General features: G+C 36.0%; 1 protein-coding gene and 1 pseudogene across 2 annotated transcripts; both read right to left on the bottom strand.

Moving 5' to 3' along the window:
* Positions 1-1686: 1686 nt before the first annotated feature.
* Positions 1687-6113, bottom strand: LOC127656420 (G-protein coupled receptor 20-like). Of its 2 annotated transcripts, none has more exons than XM_052144743.1 (2): positions 5905-6113; positions 1687-3109 (listed from the first exon to the last, which is right to left on the bottom strand). In XM_052144743.1, exon 2 carries the CDS (start codon positions 3091-3093, stop codon positions 2011-2013), a length of 1083 nt encoding a protein of 360 aa, XP_052000703.1. In that variant the 5' UTR covers positions 3094-3109; positions 5905-6113; the 3' UTR covers positions 1687-2010. The 2 variants fall into 2 exon arrangements, with proteins under 2 accessions (XP_052000703.1, XP_052000704.1); XM_052144744.1 differs by lacking the exon at positions 5905-6113 and adding an exon at positions 4734-4770.
* Positions 6114-7857: 1744 nt separating this feature from the next.
* LOC127656175 (diacylglycerol O-acyltransferase 1-like) lies at positions 7858-20798 on the bottom strand (annotated as a pseudogene).
* Between the last annotated feature and the right edge of the window lie 433 nt (positions 20799-21231).

Raw genomic sequence — 21231 nt, 5'->3', positions numbered from 1 at the left:
TTTAATACGTGCATGAACCGGCAGCCAGTGGAGAGAGACAAAGAGTGGTGTAACATGTGCTCTCTTAGGTTCATTAAAGACCAGACGTGCTGCTGCATTCTGGATCATTTGGAGAGGTCTAATAGCACATGCAGGAAGGCCTGCAATGAGAGCATTACAGTAGTCCAGTCTAGTTATGACAAGGGACTGAACGAGCAGTTGTGTGGCATGTACAGAGAGGAAGGGTCTTATCTTCCTGATATTGTAGAGTGTAAATCTACAAGATCTTGCAGTTTTGAAATGTGGTCTGTGAAATTTAGCTCATCATCAATGGTTACCCCTAGATTTCTGACCGTTTTGGAAGGCGAAACTGTAGTTGGACCCAGCTGCACGGTGATGTTGTGTTCAACAGCCGGGTTGGCTGGAAAGACAAGGAGTTCTGTCTTGGCAGGGTTGAGTTGAAGGTGGTGTTCCTTCATCCAGGCCGAGATGTCTGCCAGACAGGCAGCGATTCGAGCGGTCACTGTGGTGTCGTTGGGCTGGAAAGACAAGTAGAGTTGCGTGTCATCAGCATAGCAGTGGTAAGAGAAACCATGTGACTGGATGATGGGTCCCAGTGATGTTGTGTATATGGAGAAGAGAAGTGGCCCAAGCACTGATCCCTGAGGTACCCCAGTAAGTAACTGGTGTGGCTTGGATACTTCCCTCTCCATGCTACCTCAAAGGACCTTTCTGAGAGATAAGAGTTGAACCAGTCAAGCACAGTTCCAGTGATACCCAGTTTAGAGAGGGTGGAGAGTAGGATCTGATGGTTGACTGTGTCAAAGGCAGCAGAAAGGTCCAGCAAAATCAGAACGGATGATCTCGATTCAGCTCTCGCCAGTCTCAGCGACTCGATGACAGACAGCAGGGCAGTCTCAGTGGAGTGTCCACTTTTGAAGCCCGACTGATTGTCATCCAGCAGCTTGTTCTGTGAGAGATAGGCGGAGATCTGATTGAAAACTGCCCTTTCAAGTGTTTTTGCCATGAATGGGATGAGAGAGACTGGTCTGTAGTGTTCTATCTGTGTGGGGTTAAGTGCAGGTTTTTTCAGCAGTGGGGTTACTCGAGCCTGCTTAAATGTAGTGGGAAAAGTGCCTGCAAGAAGGGATGTGTTAATTATGTGTGTAAGTGCCGGTAGGATGGACGGAGAGATGGCCTGGAGAAGGTGTGATGGAATGGGGTCAAGGGAACAGGTTGTGGGGTGGTTGGAGAGGAGGAGTTTAGAGACCTCAGTGTCAGTTAAAGGAGAGAACATAGTGAAAGAAGGGTTGCATACAGGAGCCAGGTGTTTGACAGGGTGTGGTGCTGTGAATGTATTGCTGATTTCTTCGAATTAAACTAAGTTAAGGCTCAACTTGTGCAGTTGTTTGCTGTCATAACTTAGAGTAGTTTAAGTTTAATATGCTTAACATAACATTATCCACTAAGAACGTATGCTGATGTGAAAAAGGTGGATATATGTAAACAAACACTTGTTTGTAAATATGCATTCAATAAAAATGTTAACATAAAAATTTTCTTCGTGTAGTCTAATATCTAATATAACAGTTTTTTATTTGAGTCAAAAATATTATTTACCATCACTGAATAAACCTGTATACATTAGGTTACACCAACAACACTAATTTTAATGGTTAAATCAGGTAGATATTGTTCCTTGTGGTAACAGGTTACCACTATTTTACAGTTACCTATGCTCTAAAATCACAAGCTTTAAAATGTTGTGGAATGCTATTATTTTAGCATTGTTACTTCGCTTTTTAGTGTAACGTTGATGAACGTACAGTAGTATAACTGCGGCACATTTGAAAGCGAGTGCAAATTCAGCATGTAAAATCACTTAATTACCACGTTTAGATATTTACAGTTCATAAAGGAACTCAAATTAATCTAAACGTCCATCTGTGTCAGTGGTTTTGCCTTAGTATAACATGGTAATGGCAACCATTTAAATACTGTACAGGCCACTACTGTATCTGCTACAATCCTTTATGCTGGTTGGCTTTCCTGCTGGGCAGGGCTTATGTTTATCCTTATCATACTATGAGCAATAGCAATCACTGTGCCTGAACCCTTAGAACTTTTTTTTACACTGATAATGTCGCCACTTGTCTGCTCTTTTTCGGTCTTCCTGGAAAATCTCTTCATGGTTGACTTAAAGTTAGTGGTGATGAAACAGTAGACCACAGGATCCAAACAGCTGTTTAGGCTGCTGAGAGTGACGGTCACATGGTACATGATCACATGATGGGGCAGGTCAGGATGGAAGTAGACCAGAACCTGACGGACATGAAATGGCGTGAAGCAGACGGTGAAGATCACCAGCACTGTTGAGAGCAGCTGTACGGCTTTCATGCGTCTGTCGCGGCTTTGCTGCATAAGGCCTGGGCTTGATAGGGCACACATGATTCTAATAGTAAACACTACAATGATCACCATTGGCAGGAAGAACTCAAATATGGTCAACACAAAGAGTTTGGAGAGGCAGTAGGCTGAGTGTTTAAAAGCCATTGTGAGAAATGAGTAAGTCACAATGATGGCAAACAGCCAAATGCAGACACACACCAATTTGGCCACATTGGGGCTTCTCCAGTTCCGTGAGGCCTCCACTTGTACGATGGCCAAGTAGCGATCCACACAGATGCTAGTAAGAAAGAGGATACTACAGTACATGTTGACAAAGTAGCTGAATATGTGCAAATAGGTACAGTTGAGACACTTCCCCCCACTGCAGTACAATATGATACGAGTTGGAAGGGAGAGGTTGACCAGCAGATCTGTCACTACCAGGTTAATGGTGTAGATGACTGGTGTAGTTTTTGGTTTAGTCCTGATGCAGAAGACATACAAGGCCAGACTGTTGAGGGTCATCCCTACCATAAAGATGAGGGTGTTGATGACCACCAGAGCAATCCACAGGCTGTAAAAATCATTATAGAGGCCTTCATCCAGGTGGACAAATCTGTGTAAATAAGGTTCACTATATGGTGGAGAAGTGTTGGTTGTTACGGGAGGGATTGATGTTGATGTGAGGTTTACATTCGATGACCCCTCCAGCTGGGTCATCTCCATGGTTTTGGGGCTGGATCTGCACCAAAAACACAAGAGAAATAAAGAAAATTTTCCATTATAAGGACAAACTTGTTTATGTAGCTACACTGAAAAACGTGGTAACCTACAATTGGTACCTTAAGGATCAGTTTCTACTAGATCTCTTATCCTTAAAAATGTCTTTTGTTGATATAACCTAATTTGTCAGGATGATATTGTCAGATTAAGTAACATTTTTGACTTGAATAAGATCAGTTAAGTTTATATGAAGCGCATGTTTTGTAGGTTATCTGATTTGTTTTTATTTATTTTTTTACATGATCCTTTTAATTTTTCATTCAAAATGAACAGAACAAAACCATAAAACCAAACCCCATTTTTTTTAACAGAACAAAACTGAAAGACCAAACTTTGCAGTATAGAACCTGAGCACACAAACTCAGATAGAGGTTCAATATGGACATTTCCAAACTTCCATTTCAATGTAATATTTAAAGTAAAAAAAACTAAAAGGTTAAAACAGGTAATCCAGGAATGTGGTAGGTGGGTCGCAAGCAGTGTTGGGTGTAATCTAATTACAAAGTAATTAGTTACTATAATCTAATAAAACAATTGTCAAAAAAGTAGTGAATGCATTATATTTTTAATTCTTGTAATCAGATTAGTTACTGATTTTCAATTTTATTAATTTTAAGTACATAATAGGGTCATGCTTATTTCTAATATATTATATATGTAGAATACATAATAACGAGCCCCATAACGAGTCAGTTTTCTTGTGAAGGAGAAATGTGAGGTGCTGAGTAGATGATTTTTGTTGCAATGAACAAGAAAGAAATATAGACATTATTTTTACATTTGTTGAGTGGAAAAGTGCTATAGAAAGTAACTTAAAATTAATTTAATTAGTAATGTAATTACTTTCCCGATTAAGTAATTAGTAAAGTAATCTGATTTTTTTAATTTTTTTATTAATTATTCATTTGTTGTGGATAACGTTTTAAAAAATATATATTTTACCCAACACTGGACATAAGCAAAAATATTTAGTTGGTATACAATTATATAAAACATTTATTGTTGCACACTGTTGACAGTATTGATGCAGTAGACACATTGTAAACAGTTTTTTAAGATAACATTAAAAATGTGCTTTATGTGGTAACATCTAAGTTAAGTACTTTTATTTGTCAAAAATATTATTTAATATGACTGCATTAACTTGAAGATTACACTCACAAATTGTTTTTGTCTATTTTTAAAATTCACACATTTGTATGGAAAATTTCCATCAAATTAAATTGAGTACATTTTAAAAAGTGTACATATTATGAATTCAAAATAAATGGGAAGTATTTTATTAAAATGAATGAGGAGTATGTCCTTTTCAAACATGGTAAACAAAATTAATAATTTTTAAACAATGAAGTTTGTTAAATGGCAAAGTAACTACATTTGCTAAAGCATTGACTGAACTAATACTTTGCAAACATATGCATATTTAAATAAATCTAAAAATATATATTTTTAAATAATTATATCAGAAATAATTTTTTGAGTCTAGGTTATACCAGCAAAAGTAATTTTGAGTCAGATCAGGCAGAAATAGCTTCTGAGATAGTAACAGAAATAGAATAGTAATAAAAACAGCATGTTTTCACCTTTACAGTGTCAGTTTAGTTCCTCTTGTCATGTTGTACTTTGGTTTTGTATGCCAGGACATATAAACAATGACAGTTTTAAGACTGCGTGTGTGTCTACATCTCAAACCCATGTCACATGGTACAATGTCGCATCATGGAAAATAGACAAATATAACATATTCTCTCCTTCAATTGCAGAAGGAATGAGACCAATAAACAAACAGCCTGGAAGACTCTGGCAAAGAAGTGCCTACAGTCTGGCGCGGTTCAGATTGTGCTCAGCGTAAAATGTGTTTATATAATTAAGAGTATTTGTTTACAGATTAAGATTCATGGGAATCGATGTTTATTCCAATATTACACAAATGTAAATGCACACATCAGTTCTGAGCAGTATCTGAAGTCATCAGACTTCTGACCCCTTTGTGTGTTTATTTACCAAGACCTCTACTCAATTTACATCTTAACTGGAAACAACATACAATATTTATTTACCAAAATAAAGTTGCTTAGATGACAGACAAAACTCTGCATAATCAATTTAGTCCAGCATAAATATTCTAATATCTGATAGCTTTTCATTACAAAATGTTTGTGGGAGAGGTGGTGACCGCTATAGCCTCATCTCTAAAACAGTATATTAGCTAATTGTTATCTGGAAGCCGACTCTCAAATATAAAGAGGGGGTGCATTCTCCAAGAGCAACAACAAAACGAATGGTCCTCTCTTAGAGACACAGTGATGCATTAAGGCTGTTCAAATAAATATCTCTATGTGAGTCGCCATCAGAGCTTTTGATGCAGGCTGGATATCTGTGGCTGACAAATGATCCCTCGTTGTGGCAAAATACTGATTCATAACAGGCAGTAGGAAAACTATGACTCTTGCAAATACATAAAAGCAGTGGGATGATTTTATGATGCGGGAACAATCAAAATATGCTGTAACTGAAAATGTGAACATTCAACTGAATGTACTTTCAAATGTAATGTCTTTTTCACTTTCTTACTTAAAAAGTAACTGTAAATTTGAAGTCTAATAAAATAAATAAATAATGAAACCAAACGATTACACATTGGTTTAAATCATTTACAAATGCAGCGGAAAAATGGCATGGCATGAAATTGTTTCTTTGAAAGAAATCTTGCACCGCAGTCATCTTCATGCACATTAAGATGAGATTGCTTACCTTCACATGTAAAAGAGAGAGATGTTGTTCAAGTTTGGAAAAGTCTTTCCCCGGTGATGTAATCAAAGCTTTTGTTGTGGACCCATTAATGGTGAAAAAAGAATTCAATGTGCTATAAACATGCTGAACATCTTCACCTTGAAGAGGCAGAACATTTCTCCACCACTCTTTTTTGATGCTGTTCTCTTCTGTATGGGGCTGCATGTCACTTTTTCTGTCTCTCTTTGTCTGTTTCCTTCCCTCTGTTTAGCCTCATATGCTTACAGGAAGTTCGATTTAGTTTGGATAAACTCTGACATTACAAACACAGGGTTCAGGGGTACAATGATCTTCAATTTGATTGTTTTCACTGGAGTTTTCTGATTTAAAATTGAACATACTATTAAATGCAATGCTATTTAAGAAACTAAACTAAATAAGGAGTGAAAACAAAGCTTTAATTTTTCAATTATACCAGGTTAAAAAAAACTTGTTATAATTTAAACTCTACGTAAGGCCTTTAAAAAAAGGTTTAGGTTAATTTTAAAGATAGCCAGATAGCTAAAATAAAAGAACAGGAAATATTATAGCAAGTCAAAACTTTTTCCACATTTCTTGTCTGGAAACTCATCCATCAGCTACGGCTCAATGCTGGTGTTTCCAAAATTTGGAAAGACATTTTATTACTAGTTTATTGTATTTTGTGGATCATATTTAAAGATCAGCCATTAACTTTTGAAAGTAAAATACGTTACTGAATGATTTTCTGAGACCTGATGCCATCATAGAGTGCTAATCTGTGTTCAGCTATCAATCATTTATACAATATTGTCTCTACTAAAGGTGCTGTAAGCTATTTTTTTCTTCTTCTTCTTTTTCCCTCATGGAAAATTATGCAGAAAATGTCCATACTGCCTGAAAGATATGACTGAAATAAGTGCTGTGCGATATCTCACATATCTCTGTGAAAGCCCTAGACTCTGTAAACAGCAAACAAAAATGTGTTTGCAGGCAGCAGTCTTTGCCTATTCTCATTGTATTGTAGTTTCAGTGAATTATTGAGGCTTACTGAAATTTTTATGCCATGTTGTTTATAACAGTAGTCAGTTGAGGGCGCTATTTTCCTGCTGTTGTTTTTAACAACAGTTTCTGTATGATGTCGGCCTCAATAAAGCTCATTTGGTATCTTTGGAGTGCAGTGTTTTGGGAAGAGGGCGTGGCTAATTCAATGGCTCAGTCTAAGGGGGCGTGGCTAATTTAATGGCTCAGTCTCGTAGAAGTAGAACGAGTAAAATCGCTTACAGCACCTTGAAGATATATTAGATATATTTTTAATCTTACACAAAACAATGAACAAAAATGCATCTTTATATCGGCAGTGTCTGAATTCCTTCCCCAGCAGATTATTCTTGAGATAGTGTGAAAAGCCCTAATGATTTGACAAGCGCTGTTTCTGCTATCCTTTACACTAAATAAGCCTCAAAGACTCAAATAGCCATAAAGCAATATTTTTTTAGAATATATTTCCTGCGTTTCTGTCAGGCGTGCACATTATTCAGCCAGGTGTATCTAATAATGCATTGAAAAGTGGCGCTCCATTTCCCAGCAATGCTTTATGCTATGAATAAATTATGCAGATAATTGTGTGCTGCTTGGCTTTACTTCTGGCCTATTTTAGATATACTGCTGTTATTTTATTTGTTATAACTTTCTGTTATTTGTCTTTTAGTGATTATTCAGAGCTCATTTTATATTTAAATGTGCCTTTGCGGGGCCCCCCAAGCAAGTCAGGGCCCTAGGTGGCTGCCTGTTTCGCCTGTAGGACTGGCCGGCCCTGAACTCTTCCATCAGCACATCATGTCACTGTTCTGGCTCCATGAAAGAATAGGCTAGTGCAACTCTGACAGATGAATATCTAGAACAGATGAGCTCTTATTAAGTGCTCTTAGGACATTTTTAGGTGGAAGGGTTGGTTCAATCTTGTGCCTGACATTAAACAGGGTGTCACCATAACAAAATACAGAGATTGGAAAACATTCTCATCCAGGCAATTCACATATGAGATTCTACCTGTGCCAGTCAATGCAGCAAAAATAGAAAACATAATAAAGTTCCTGATCCTTAAATGATCCTCAAACTCACTTTGATCCATACTGATCTTTCACACAGTGGCGCCTGCAGCTGTACGACCCTATGATTGTGCGTACCATGAGAGCTCCGACTGATCTGAGAAATATTTATTCTTAGAACATTTCACCAATTATGAAATACTCAAGAAAAGAAAACAAAGGCTTATGTCAAAGTTATCAGAATTGAACACTTTGGTGTGTTTTCTTTGCACACACACACACACACACGCACACAAAAAAATATCCTGTGGGAGCATGCCCCCGGATCCCCCTAGATATAAGGTTTATTAGGCAGATTTTTGTGCATACCTTCAGATTAAATCCTGCAGGCGCCCCTGCTTTCATATATAATGGGCCCTGTATAGATAAAAGCCCCTGTACTGAATTGGTAAAAAGAAAAACATAAACACTAATGTAACTGTTGAAATTTAAAAGGATTTTGGGTTTAAAACTAGTGCTTTAGTTTTTAACCACGGTTTTGCCTGTCAACAATCTTGACTGAATCAGACAAATAAAAGCTTGAATACATCATTATTATCTGCTGAAACATACTTTATAACATATTCCTGAAGCTTTGGTACCCGTTTCAGAGTGATGGAAAAAAAAACTCATCGCCATTGGAGAATACATGAGTGTTTCACTTCATACTGACGCAATTATAAGCTACAGAACCGAATGTCCTGACACTGCCCTGTGAATGACCTGCTCAAGCTCCAAGTCATCTTACCAAAAATGCATAAACACTGAAAGAAAAATGGAAATGAACTTTCCAACCAGCAACCAATCATCTCAGTCACTTCAGGTCTCAATAATATTCCTTTTTTTGTCAGCATATACTGTACATAACTTACATTTTATGGTACCTGCAATAGCTAAAGCTTTTACTATGCTGTAAAACCAATATTAGTTGTTTAACTAAATGCACTGTGACATACTTTATAGCATTTATTATCTGCGCTGCAATCATTCTTCGGCTATTCCACTGTTTTTGTGTGTATGGCAATGTATACTAAACAGATCAGAGCGCAGTATAGCACTGTATATATCAGCCTATTAGATAGCACAGGCTCTAGAAGCATGTCTGTGCCACTGCAGCACACGATGGGATGTTCATACAATATGATCCACAGCTATTATAAGACTTATCTCCAAAGCCATTTATCACAAACTTGCACTGATGGTAAGGATCTGGCACCCTCATCATGTGAGGACAAATTGCCCTGGAAGGGCCTGATCTGGGAAAAATAACACACTGTGAGATTACAATGCATCCGGTTCTCTCTACTGAATACAATTACAGTTGATAAATGTCTCCACAAAAACAAATAATTGTGCAGTAGCATAATTTATAGGGTGTTTAATCTCAAGAGCTGCCACAGGGTGGTGCACTTTTGATGAGTGGGTTCCCCATTTAAATACACACAAACGCAATCATAAATAATCATAGCAAATAAGATATGTATAGACAATTTAGACATGTAACAATTTTTTTTATTTAACATTTTAGCTTTCTCAAATCCCTTTGCAAAAATCTTAAGTCACACATCAGCAGTGTCACACTGCATATTGCTTTAAAATATATACTCATTAAATATTACACATTTCTGTCTGTACATATTACCCTTGGAAATCAGTATTACCTATACTGTAGCTTTATGAACTGGTATTTATTTTAAAAAGGATACATTTATACAGTAATAAACAGCATTCTATTGATGGCATTTAAAAAAAATAAACATTTTACAATATTTATAAATTAATATTTGATGTTAAAAACTTGTACACTGAAGGCAAGTAATGTATGTTGCCTACTCTCACATCATAAGGGTTTCATTTAGTGAAGTTTAACCTTAATAATAACCCCACGTGGACATATGTATTTTGGCTTAGCTATACGTGACACATAATTTAAATTCATTTAAACCGACTGATCTCAGTTCAGGAAACTGTGCTGTCAATAAAGGTGTAACCTTTGACAGCCGGAGTTATGTGACAAAACAACATGGCGCCGACCATAGTGGAGTTTTTCAGAGCAGAGTTGAGAAACAGCAACAAAACTATATCTGGTAAGAAACCTAATTAAGTTTTTACATTGAAACCTGTTTGAGTCAAATGAGTCTCTAGTTTCATCCGATATGTAATTTTTTTAATTTGAGCAATTTATCGTTTTTTATTATATATATATATATATATATATATATATATATATATATATTTTTTTTTTTTTAATCAGATTCATGTAATGTTTACAATATCATAGATAAGTGATGTATTTTAAAAGTTGTCAATCACAAACACCTATAAAATACCTATATTTTTCTTTTTTCTTTCAAACAGCCATAAAGGGAATACAAATTACGGTATGTGTGCAACATTTTTAAATTGCAGCATAGAGTTTTATTATAAAGGGGCATAGCTTTCACAACTCCGTAATCAATACTCACTACTTATGAGTACTTTTAAATGAGCTACTATTTTACTCTTACTTGAGAAGATTTTAGGACTGGTACTTTATTCTACTCATACTAAAGTAGATACTTACTTTTTTAAGATGTAACAGTACTTTTACGAGTGTTATTTTTCAGTACTCTTTCCACCCCTGCTGGCCACAAACCATGCCAGTGGAAGCTGAAATATTGATTATTTTTTTTTATTTGCAGGCAAACCGTAACAAATACATTCAGACATGTACAATATTTCTGAATTTGATCAGTTTGTAAACAAACTATATAGGGAGACCAGGACTGCATGGCACAATTTTCATTCTTTGTGGAATACAAAGAACAAACATTAAGATCATTAAAACATTTATTTCCTAAATTGGGATTGTGCCAACCAATCCCAACATGTGTTGATCCAGTAGAATAAATATAGTAAGTGTAGATAAAGAGTGCTAACATTAAAAAATGTACCCTGTGCAAACCAACCCCTATCCACCATTTTCCTGATTAACCATGGGGTGGCGCTATGATGATTCTGACCGCCACTGGACTGTTTTCTGGTTCCGGTCTACATAAGAAGCAATGTAAAAACTACTGAAACAAGTGATCCACATGGAGAACAAGAAATGTTTTAAGTACTAGTTGGAGTAAAAATAAATCCAGTCTCAATTTAACAAAAAATGGAAGTAGATAAAGCAGGGGTGTCAAACTCATTTTGGGTCGAGGGCCTGATTGGACCAAGTGACCTTGCATGGGTGCCAAGTTTAAATTTATAAATTATATATAATGTGTGTGTGTAAAATATATACACACACACACACACAGATGTTGCATCATATCCAAAATGACTTGATGCTGTAATCGCTGCCAAATTTGCTTCAATGAAGTACTGAGTTAAGGGTCTGAATACATATGTCAATGTGATATTTCATTTTTTATTTATTTTTTATTTGTAAAGTTAACAAAAATCAGTTTTTTGCATTGTCATTATGGGGTATGGATTGTAGATTGATGTGAAAAGAATAATAATTTAAAGCATTTTAGCATAAGGCTGCAACATAACAAAATGTGAAGAAAATGAAGCCACTTACATTTTTTTTACCAGCTTGGTTATTCATAAAGGTGTATATATAACACGTTTACATTTGCATTTGGCAGACGCTTTTATCCAAAGCAACTTACAGTGCACTTATTACAGGGACAATCCCCCCGGAGCAACCTGGAGTTAAGTGCCTTGCTCAAGGACACAATGGTGGTGGCTGTGGGGATTGAACCAGCGACCTTTTGATTACACAACTTTTGGAGCTGTAGTGAATTATGATGACACACATGACAATTCAATAATGTCGCTGCATGTAATTTACTTTGTATGGTTATGTATTCAGTCACAAATGTTTGGAATTAAGCAATGTTGCATTTACAATATGTGTAAATGCAAACTGCTCTGTGGAAATCAAGAAAACGAAACTTAGAGCACCTCCAGAGATGTTCTGAAATAATTTGCAGCGTTCTTATGGACGACACTGTTCTTGCAGTTTCAAATAATTTTCAGATGACTGAAACAGTGAGCACTCTGCATGCACGTGTTCCATGAGAAGCACAACGCTTATGGGTGGCAGAGCGCCTCTGAATACACAGCGAATTAGATACACGCATCAATGGCTTTATTCTTTCATCTGTTCTTCAAAATATAATAAAGTGTGTTTCTTCAAAAGCATGTCTTTGTGTCTGGCAGCATTCCTTGTCACATGCCACAAGTTTATTATAAGTCGCCTGCCACACAAATAACCCACCACTGCGCATAAAATAGCCACATTTGGCAGGTAGCTGGGTGCTAATTATAAACTGTGAACAAAAGGAAAACATGAAATTAGTCCATTCTATCACAAATACACACACAATTAGTTGCAGGGAATCAAGTAATAATATTTACAAGAAAAAGAGAGAACCGACCGCTCCTTGGCTGGAGGTTTAGTCTCAAAAAGCCACCTGAAACTGAAAATGAATGGCAAGGAACTGAAACCTGCTTAAAATTAATAATAGTTCAATGGGACAGAAACAATGCAACAGTTATTATGTAACTGGTCCTGCTCAACCTGCTGTAAGTGGGATTTGAACCGGCGTCTCTGACATGGGAGGCGGGCATTCTAACAAGGAGGATAAAGGCTACAGCCTCTAGTGTTAGTCACTAGTGCACCTCTTGAGGCCAGGGGAGTGAGATTTACACACTGCACAGCTACCCACCAGCTGGCTATTGTTACAATCACATCTAATATTTATCCTTGGACCTGTCCATGTTGTCATTATTTCTGTGAGAGAACTTCACCGTGGGAACGTGTGGCCATGGAACTTGTGTCACCCTCAGACATGTGGCATTCACTGATACGTGTTACTCTGTGAGTGCTTGTCCCGTGTAATTACAAGAAATTTCACTGATCATGCAAGCTGTAACATACATGCAACACCACAAATGTAAATGTTTATCTGTTCTGGTGTTGCTAATAAAATAATATGAATACATCTTACCCAAGTTACAGGCTAAATCAACGTGAATGTTTTCAAACATTACTTATTTATTTTTCCTGCAAATCATCCCGTGGGCAAGTGATGACCCCTTGGCGGGCCGGATCCGGGCCGTATGTTTGACACCCCTGAGGTAAAGGGATAGTTCACCCAAAAATGAAAATTCTCTCATCATTTACTCATTCTAACTCATCCCAGATGTGTATGACTTTCTTTCTTCTCCTGAACACAAACTAAGTTATTTAAAAGAATATTTCTATTGCTACTCATTTTATATAAATAAATAATATTTTCTCTTTTATGTTTTATAATATAATAACTTAATTTTTATTATAAAACATTATCCTTTTTTACCTTATATGTCAATTGAAATCACTGGAGACCAGAAAATTATAAAAAAAAGGCTTCCATTATTTATCATTGAACACTTTGTTCAGGAAAACGGTGGACAGACAAACCTCAGTCTCCCCTATTTATTATCTGCGAAATAGAGTAATGTAGATGGTATTTGACATTTATTCTACCTGCTAACTGCTGCCACCTTCATTATATAAGAATGCACCTGTGAAGAACTTAAATGTGTTTTGTGTGTTTAGAGATTTTTACCTGAACTATCATTCCCATAAATGCCCAAAGTCTGAACATCCTAAGTGGAACACTGACCAGGAACTGTAGACAGAGACAAACATTAAAACATTTTAACACCCCATGCGACAAACTCCTGAGTGATTATCACGTTATATGAATCTAACCCATCCAGCAGGAGATCCAGTTGAAAACTTTCAACTTGCTCAGCAGGAAACACAGCATCAGCACCACAAAATGTAAATTTAGTATAGTACTGTTGACCACTGTTGTTGTGCACTTTAACAAGATGGTTAATCTGTGGTTGCTCCAGAGGTCTTGAAACATTGGACTCCCTGTCAGCTCAACACTAGATCAGGTCTACATCATGTCCTCAACAACCCGTTTTTTACTTTTCAAATGGGGAAATAACTAAGAATAAATCACGCCCACTGATAGCGTAGTTTATTTGAGCACACTGCATTGTTTTAGCTCCCTATTTAGTAACGTATTATGCAAATCAGGTATCGGACAAACAAAACAAAATAATTGGTCAGTATGTTTACTTGTGCAGTTGTAATCAAGCTACAACCGGTTTTTGTGAAGTCAAGCTGCATTCCTCACCTGTCTAAGAGTATACATGAAACTATGCGCATTTGAATATTTGAAGGAAGTCAGATGAGGAAGTGTCTTTAATATACAGCGCACGTCAACTCTGTCTTAAAGAGCATCTGGACAACAGCAAGACCAATTGTTGTCCAATTAACGTGTAAACATGCTGGAGAAGCCAAAATGCAATTGCATTATCTAAGAATGTTAGTCCGACTATGCAAAAATGTAATTGGCATGATTTCAGAAGGACTAAAAAGTTTCCATGACATGTTAAAAATATTTTATTTATTTTTTTAAGTTTTAAAGTGCATTCAAATGTTCTGAGTTTCTTTCAAGCTCAGGTTTAAGATACTCTTCAGATTTATGGCTCCATCTCTCCATCTGAGCTTTCAGAGTCATTACTGTGATCTGGAGTCCTGTCTGAGGCGTCCTGTGAAGGTCAATGTTTTTTAATAAGACTGTTAAGAATACTATCTGCCTGCACCTGCGGATTGAATACATCAACCCCCCCTTCCTCTCTTCCCCCCTCCTCCAGCTCAGCTCAGCTCACAGCTTATCACAGAGAACAGCAGCCTGATAGCAGCCTGTTCTTCCTCTTCTTCATCCTACACATCCCTCTGCACTGACCTTGATCTCCCCTGAAGAACAGTGGCTACCAGCCAAACACTGGGCACCTGCTTCTGAGTCAGAGAAATGAGACGACTGCCTTGGGAGTGAAGAACATTTTCTAGAATTTTACAAATGATTCTAGAATTCACAGCTGCTTTGGTGAACAGCTGCTTCACATAAATTTCAAAGAGACTTTGTGTGTGTATTTTCACAAATATTTGAATAGTTTTATTTTAAAATCTTTTTTGTTCAGCTTAAGATTTTTTCTTTACTCATTAAAGCTCAGATTTGGTTTTCAGAAACGTCTTAATTCGAATTATTTTTTTCTTTATTATACCTTTCATTTTAACATAATGTTGAGCTCTTTTGCTAGTTGTATTGTTCATGTAAAGCGTACTTAAACTTTACAGACCTGAGAGGTCTCTAAATAGAAACACCCATAGAAACTTGAACAAATATTGAGATACTGTAATAAGGGTTGAATTAAACACTGCCACATAGTTTTGTCACGGTCCCTAAATTTCAGTTGTCGGTACCGATACTAGTGAAATTTCACAGTTCTCGATACCAATTTCGTTACCACAGCATACATATGACAATGTGCTATTGAACACACCTGTTTAGCCTGCAAATAATACATTTAAAGAAATCCAAGTTTCCTTCAAGTGTTTCTCAATCAAGGATGCATTGCTTTAGTGTTTTTAAGTAGCTCCCCACTGAAATCTGTTTTATTCTTTACTAAATCATGTTTTCCTTTGTTATTATAATTACTATTATCCAGTATTCCGTGTTTTAGTTTAATTTAATTTCATCATCAAAATGGTGTTGAAAGATTCAAGAATTAATTGATTAGACAAGTGAAAACAACTTTTCAACATGTGGCATTTTTAGCATTTTTGCAAAACTTTTATTCATCAGCAGTCTTGCTTGTTATACATTGCTTCATTATTATTATTATCATTATAGTGAATGTTACATTTGTTATACATTTGTAATATATTCCTGTCACAATTTCCTCAATTTCAGGGCTCTATCATATATTTTGAAACATGCTTTTATTATGACTTGTATTTTTTGCCTGAATCTTCACTTTCTGGATAAACCGTTTGTGACACTTTTAAATCACGTCTGAAATCTGACAAATGAAATATTGTTCACAGTTTTGGAGTGTTTGTATTTTAGATTACTGGTCTTTGTGTTTGTGGAAATTTTTAAATGTTATGTTTTATATTGTATTACTCTGAAGCACTTTGGTCTACTCTGTTGTTTTAAATGCTATATAAATAAAGTTGAGTTGAGATTAAAGCACAAATGCTGTGATTTATTATATTAATATATAGTTTACATGTGCTGTGTGGTTCACAGTAGATTAATGCTCTACTCTGTCATCTGATGCATGTTGTGAATGATTCTCAATATGCATGAATGATCGGATTTATACATTAATTCAAAGTATGCTGCTCTTCCACATGAAGATTGCAGCCTTTAGCGGTTTAATAAATCACACTAGGACATGTCACGATTTTAATGTGATCAATTGTTAATTTCAGTGTAAGGCGTAACAGAGCATGCACTCAAAATGAGCATTTGAAAGCAGTCATGTGTCAGTCATACTGCGTGCTGGTACCGGATTGAGTTGGTGCTCGGTATTACCAGTACCTCAGTAACACTGTTATTTTTTTATTTTAGTATCGACTTGATACCGAATTACCGGTACTTTTGACAACACTACTGCCACATCACACATTATCCTGCAAGTCAAAAGCTCTTCCCAAGGTTGTCTACCTGTATGACAGTTGTGTTTAAATATCTATAGTCACCAAAACATTTTAACAGATAGAAAGGATGATAGAATCTGGTTTACATGGGGGAAGTTTCAATAGAACATACAATGAAAACTAATCTTGTTTTATAAAAGCTTTATAAAAATCTGTAAAAATAAAATCAATTAAAAGTTCCATCCTACATTATTTCACACTGAATATTCTTTTTTATTATTATTATTTATTTAAGGTTTTAATAGGTTATATTTTCATATACTTTTGGGGTTAATGTTTTACCCAAGTAAGATTCGCTGTGTAAACCCATATTAGCCACTGAAATGTTCCACTGTCTTGGTATCAGTCATTGAAATATCCATCCATCCATCCATCCATCGTCAACCGCTTATCCTGTGTACAGGGTCGCGGGGGGCTGGAGCCTATCCCAGCTAACATTGGGCGAAAGGCGGGGGACACCCTGGACAGGTCGCCAGTCCATCGCAGGGCCCATTGAAATATCACTTTTCTTAAATTATATTTACACAGGTTGTTACCCTGTTCAGACTGTTGAATTTAATTTGCCATGATCCGACAGCATATTTAAAACAGTGTGTGATTTATGCACATCTCACCTCGTGGAAAAAAGCAGAGGTGAAAAATACAGCTGATTAACTTGCTGGCACCTCTCCTCAGCAAAGGCTTGTAAAAGTTCCTTTGAAATAGGAAAGAGAGTGAGAAGCACATAAAGTCACAGTGAGTATAAACAGAAAATAACCATATATTTCTTGTGGACAGATAACATTATCATCTCTCTTCATTATAATCTAATGTCGTATGTCATCTTGGCTCCCTACAGCTGTCTGCAGTCTCTATCACAACCTCCATCCACTCACCGGAGACACCATTTGTGCACGGGAATATTCAATAATATGGGACATTTTTCCAGATGTATGTAATTGTTTCTGAGTTCCTAAAAAAACACACACACAAGTATCACCATCAACCTTTGATTCAAAACAAAACTTTATAGAGTATAGTTGTAGTAAAATGTTGATCCCTTCTTTGGCTGCATTTGTTACAAGTTATTAAATCCAGTACTTCACATCCTTATTTAAAATGTTCTCTCTCTCTCATACACACACACACACACGCACACACATTATATATATATATATATATATATATATATATATATATATATATATATATAAAAAGTCTTCTCAACATGAATAAATCAACCTGACTCCATTAGGTTACATCAACAACACTAATTGTAAGTTATATCAGATATCCTTAAAAGGATAGTTCATCAATTCTCATAATTTATTCACCCTCATGCCATGATGTATATGACTTTCTTTCTTCTGCAGAACACAAAGATTTTAAGAAGAACAGTTTAGCTCTGTCCATACAATGCTAGTGAATGGGCTACAAAAAGCACATAAAGGTAATCCATAAATCTCCATTGATTTAATCCATGTCTTCTGAAGTGATCCATTCAGTTTTGGGTGAGAACAGACCAAAATGTAACTTGTTTTTCACTATACATTTTAACATCAGCAGTCACCTTAGTAATTGTGATTTCAAGCTCGATTACACTTCCTAATGCCATCTAGTGCTCTGTAAGCATCAAGCGGAAGGAAGTGTAATTGAGTTTGAAATCATGATTGCATGAAGAAATGGATCAAATCTCTGGAGTCTTACAGATCACATTTGTGCTGACATTATGTGCTTTTTGGAGCTTCAAAGTTTTGGCCACCATTCAATTGCATTGTATGGGCCTACAGATCTGAGATATGCAGAATAATTTTTTTTGGGTAAACTTCTTTTAAGGTAACAATTGCAGGATACCACATTTAACAGACTATTGCTGTATCTTGTTTGAAGGTTAAAACATTTTTATGACCATTTTATGCAGAAATACCAGTAAAATCCAAGGGTTCAGATACTTTTTCCTGCAACTGTACACGAAAGGCAAGTGGAAAAGGCAGTGATGGTACACATAAACCAGATATACTGCATTTAAAGCAAATCAAATGCCATCCAATTACAAAAACATTTAACTCCAGAGTAGAAGTGGTTACCACCCCTGGCAGCTTAAATAAAACTTCTACAAAAATGTCTTTCTTTGCAAACTGTAAATTAATTTAAAGGAGATACAATTACTAACCACCAGTCCAGGTAGAATTCACGATCTCCAAAACTCAAGAGCTCAGCTTCAAAGTTTATTGATGAGTGGAAAAATAAGTAGAACAAAATTAACCAGAGAAGATGTTTGGGCACCTATTATGAGAATAAAAATAGAAGTTATTTATGGCGCCATTCATTTTTTGCTTTATGTTTTCTGTCAAAACAAAACAGATCTAAGCAAAAGATTTTTACCAAGGGGCACTGACCCCTGAAGATGTTTTTACTTACAGCCAGTTTTACAGCAGGCTCTCAGGCATTCTGGTGTAGTCCATTCTCTGTAACATGAAAAACTATGATTTTTAAGGAATTAGGTACAGTATTCGCCCCTAAGGCTCAGAGAAACAGTAGTTAGCAGAACAACACACCAGCAATGGCTTCATCGAACTTCGAATGATTGGCACCATCCACTTAAAGACAACAGAAAAAACATTAGACATGACAATTACAGGTTTGATGTGTTTCCTACAATGCCCTGTGACACTCCCCTGCTGTGTTAAACCGACCAATAACTGATTTAGGAGTAACTATAACAGACAAGGAAAAAATATATTTAATTCTCTCTAAATATAAAATACAATTTGAAATGTGATATGTTAACTATGATATTTTTAGAAGTACGAGTGAATTAAATTTACAATGACGGTAACTGAAAGTAATACTGTAACAAAATGCTCTTTCATACATTAACCTTCTGAGACCCCCGTGTCACTGCTGTGTGCATTTTCTGTTTCCCTTTTTGATTTGTAACTAGTAGCACCTAATAAACAAGCAAAAAAAACAAAGTTTGATAGAAAGTCTGATTTTTATCATCAGATTGTTTATGTTTTCAGGAGTGTTGGTTATTCATGTTTTTTAGACATTACAGACATTGCAGCTGATTTTCTGTAAAGCTGAATAAATAATTCTTATTCAAAGTAATGTCCAGCATCATCCAATCACTGCCAACCATGTTAAAATATAAAGCTATTGGATGCTCCCTTGCTTCCTTTTTAGTGAATGACTTAACCTTCACTGGTCTCAGAACAGTTTGAAATTAATCATATTTTCATCCTAACTCCATATAAAGCCTCTGAAAGCAAACATTTTCAGTTTTTGGATGAACCCTTTGATTCTCAATGTAAAAATGCACAGTAAATATATACAGTAGCAATGTATTAACTAATGTTAATGGATAGAACTGTATTGCACAGTGATAACAAAATCAAATATAACAAAATGTATTTTAAAATTAAGCGAAATTACCCACAGATGTATTAGAGTTAAACAGATGTTTTTTTTTTCAACTTTTGAGGAAATGTGGTACGAGACTCCACACGTGGACATAATTTTATCAGGACACTGATGCACAAAAAAATTACTGATTTTTTAATGCGCCATATCAAACAAAACTAGAGACTCTCCTCTTTACAACCAAACATGTTTGAATGAAAACATTTACCAAACTTACCAGATGCACTTTTGTTGGTGCTGCGTCCGTAGAAGCGCTTCAAGGAAATCGACGGGATGCTGTTGAATCACGTGACTCTGTGTGGCAGAAGTTAGCCCTTTAAATGACAGTCTAGAGTCTTGTGAACAGTAATCAGTTAGTTTTTATTCATTTCAATTATGCTAAGTGTATAGCAAATTCAAAATACAATGTCCATGCATGTGGACACGGGGTCGCACGAGGTTGAAAATGCTCTCATATATTTCTGCCATGACAAATCCGTTTTTTTGCAAGAAATTAGCTAAATCTTTTGATTTATGTCCATTCGCGGATTTAAGCTATAATGTACCAATATTCACAAAATAAATAAGATGTGATGCACTGTGAACAAAGCTGCACGGATCGATAGAGAGAACTGTCAGTTTACGCTAGGGTAGTATAATCTGACGAAGTAGGACAGCTTGACAGAACACTGGCACAACTTTCCACAGTGTAATTATGAGCAAGTAAAATGCTCAGTGGCAAAGAACCAAAAAGACAGGAAATAGCCAATAGCTTACCATCTCAAAGTGTCACCTGAGCAGAAATCCCATCCGTATGGATTCAGAGTGGGAAAATTAAGATGATAGCACAGGGTTGGGGCAAAAACAAAATAATACATATTTAAAAAGACAGAGGTCAAATCATGATGCATACATGCACACATAAATAACAGTAATGAACCGTGACCTTCCTAGTAATTTGTAATTACTGGATAAGGATTTCAAAATTCAAATCATTCTTATTTAGACTGATTCGCTAATCAATCATTCATATATTAGATAAATCAGTTCGACTGTTTCATTAAAAAGAATGAACTAAAAATAATGATTTACTCACAAATCAACCATCACTAGGGCTTGCAAACAAGTTTTACTGTGCACAAGAGCAATATTTAGCTGATTAGAGCACATTTTAGAGCAGAGCATCCAATTGCTAAATTTTACTATAATTTTCCATTCCATTCTCTTTAAAACTCAGTTAAAAAAATCTAGTAGGTTTAAATTCAAAAGATTTGCTCATTCACGGACATGCTGCCTAAGTCATAAAAGTCT

This window comes from Xyrauchen texanus, chromosome 15 (assembly GCF_025860055.1).
Source record: "Xyrauchen texanus isolate HMW12.3.18 chromosome 15, RBS_HiC_50CHRs, whole genome shotgun sequence".
NCBI lineage: Eukaryota > Metazoa > Chordata > Actinopteri > Cypriniformes > Catostomidae > Xyrauchen > Xyrauchen texanus.
The sequence above is the reverse complement of the archived record's forward strand: the minus strand, read 5'-3'. Positions and strand labels throughout refer to the sequence as shown.

Bases quoted from the DNA above. Each gene is read 5' to 3' on its own strand.
- LOC127656420 (XM_052144743.1), bottom strand. From the start codon at position 3,093: ATGGAGATGACCCAGCTGGAGGGGTCATCGAATGTAAACCTCACATCA.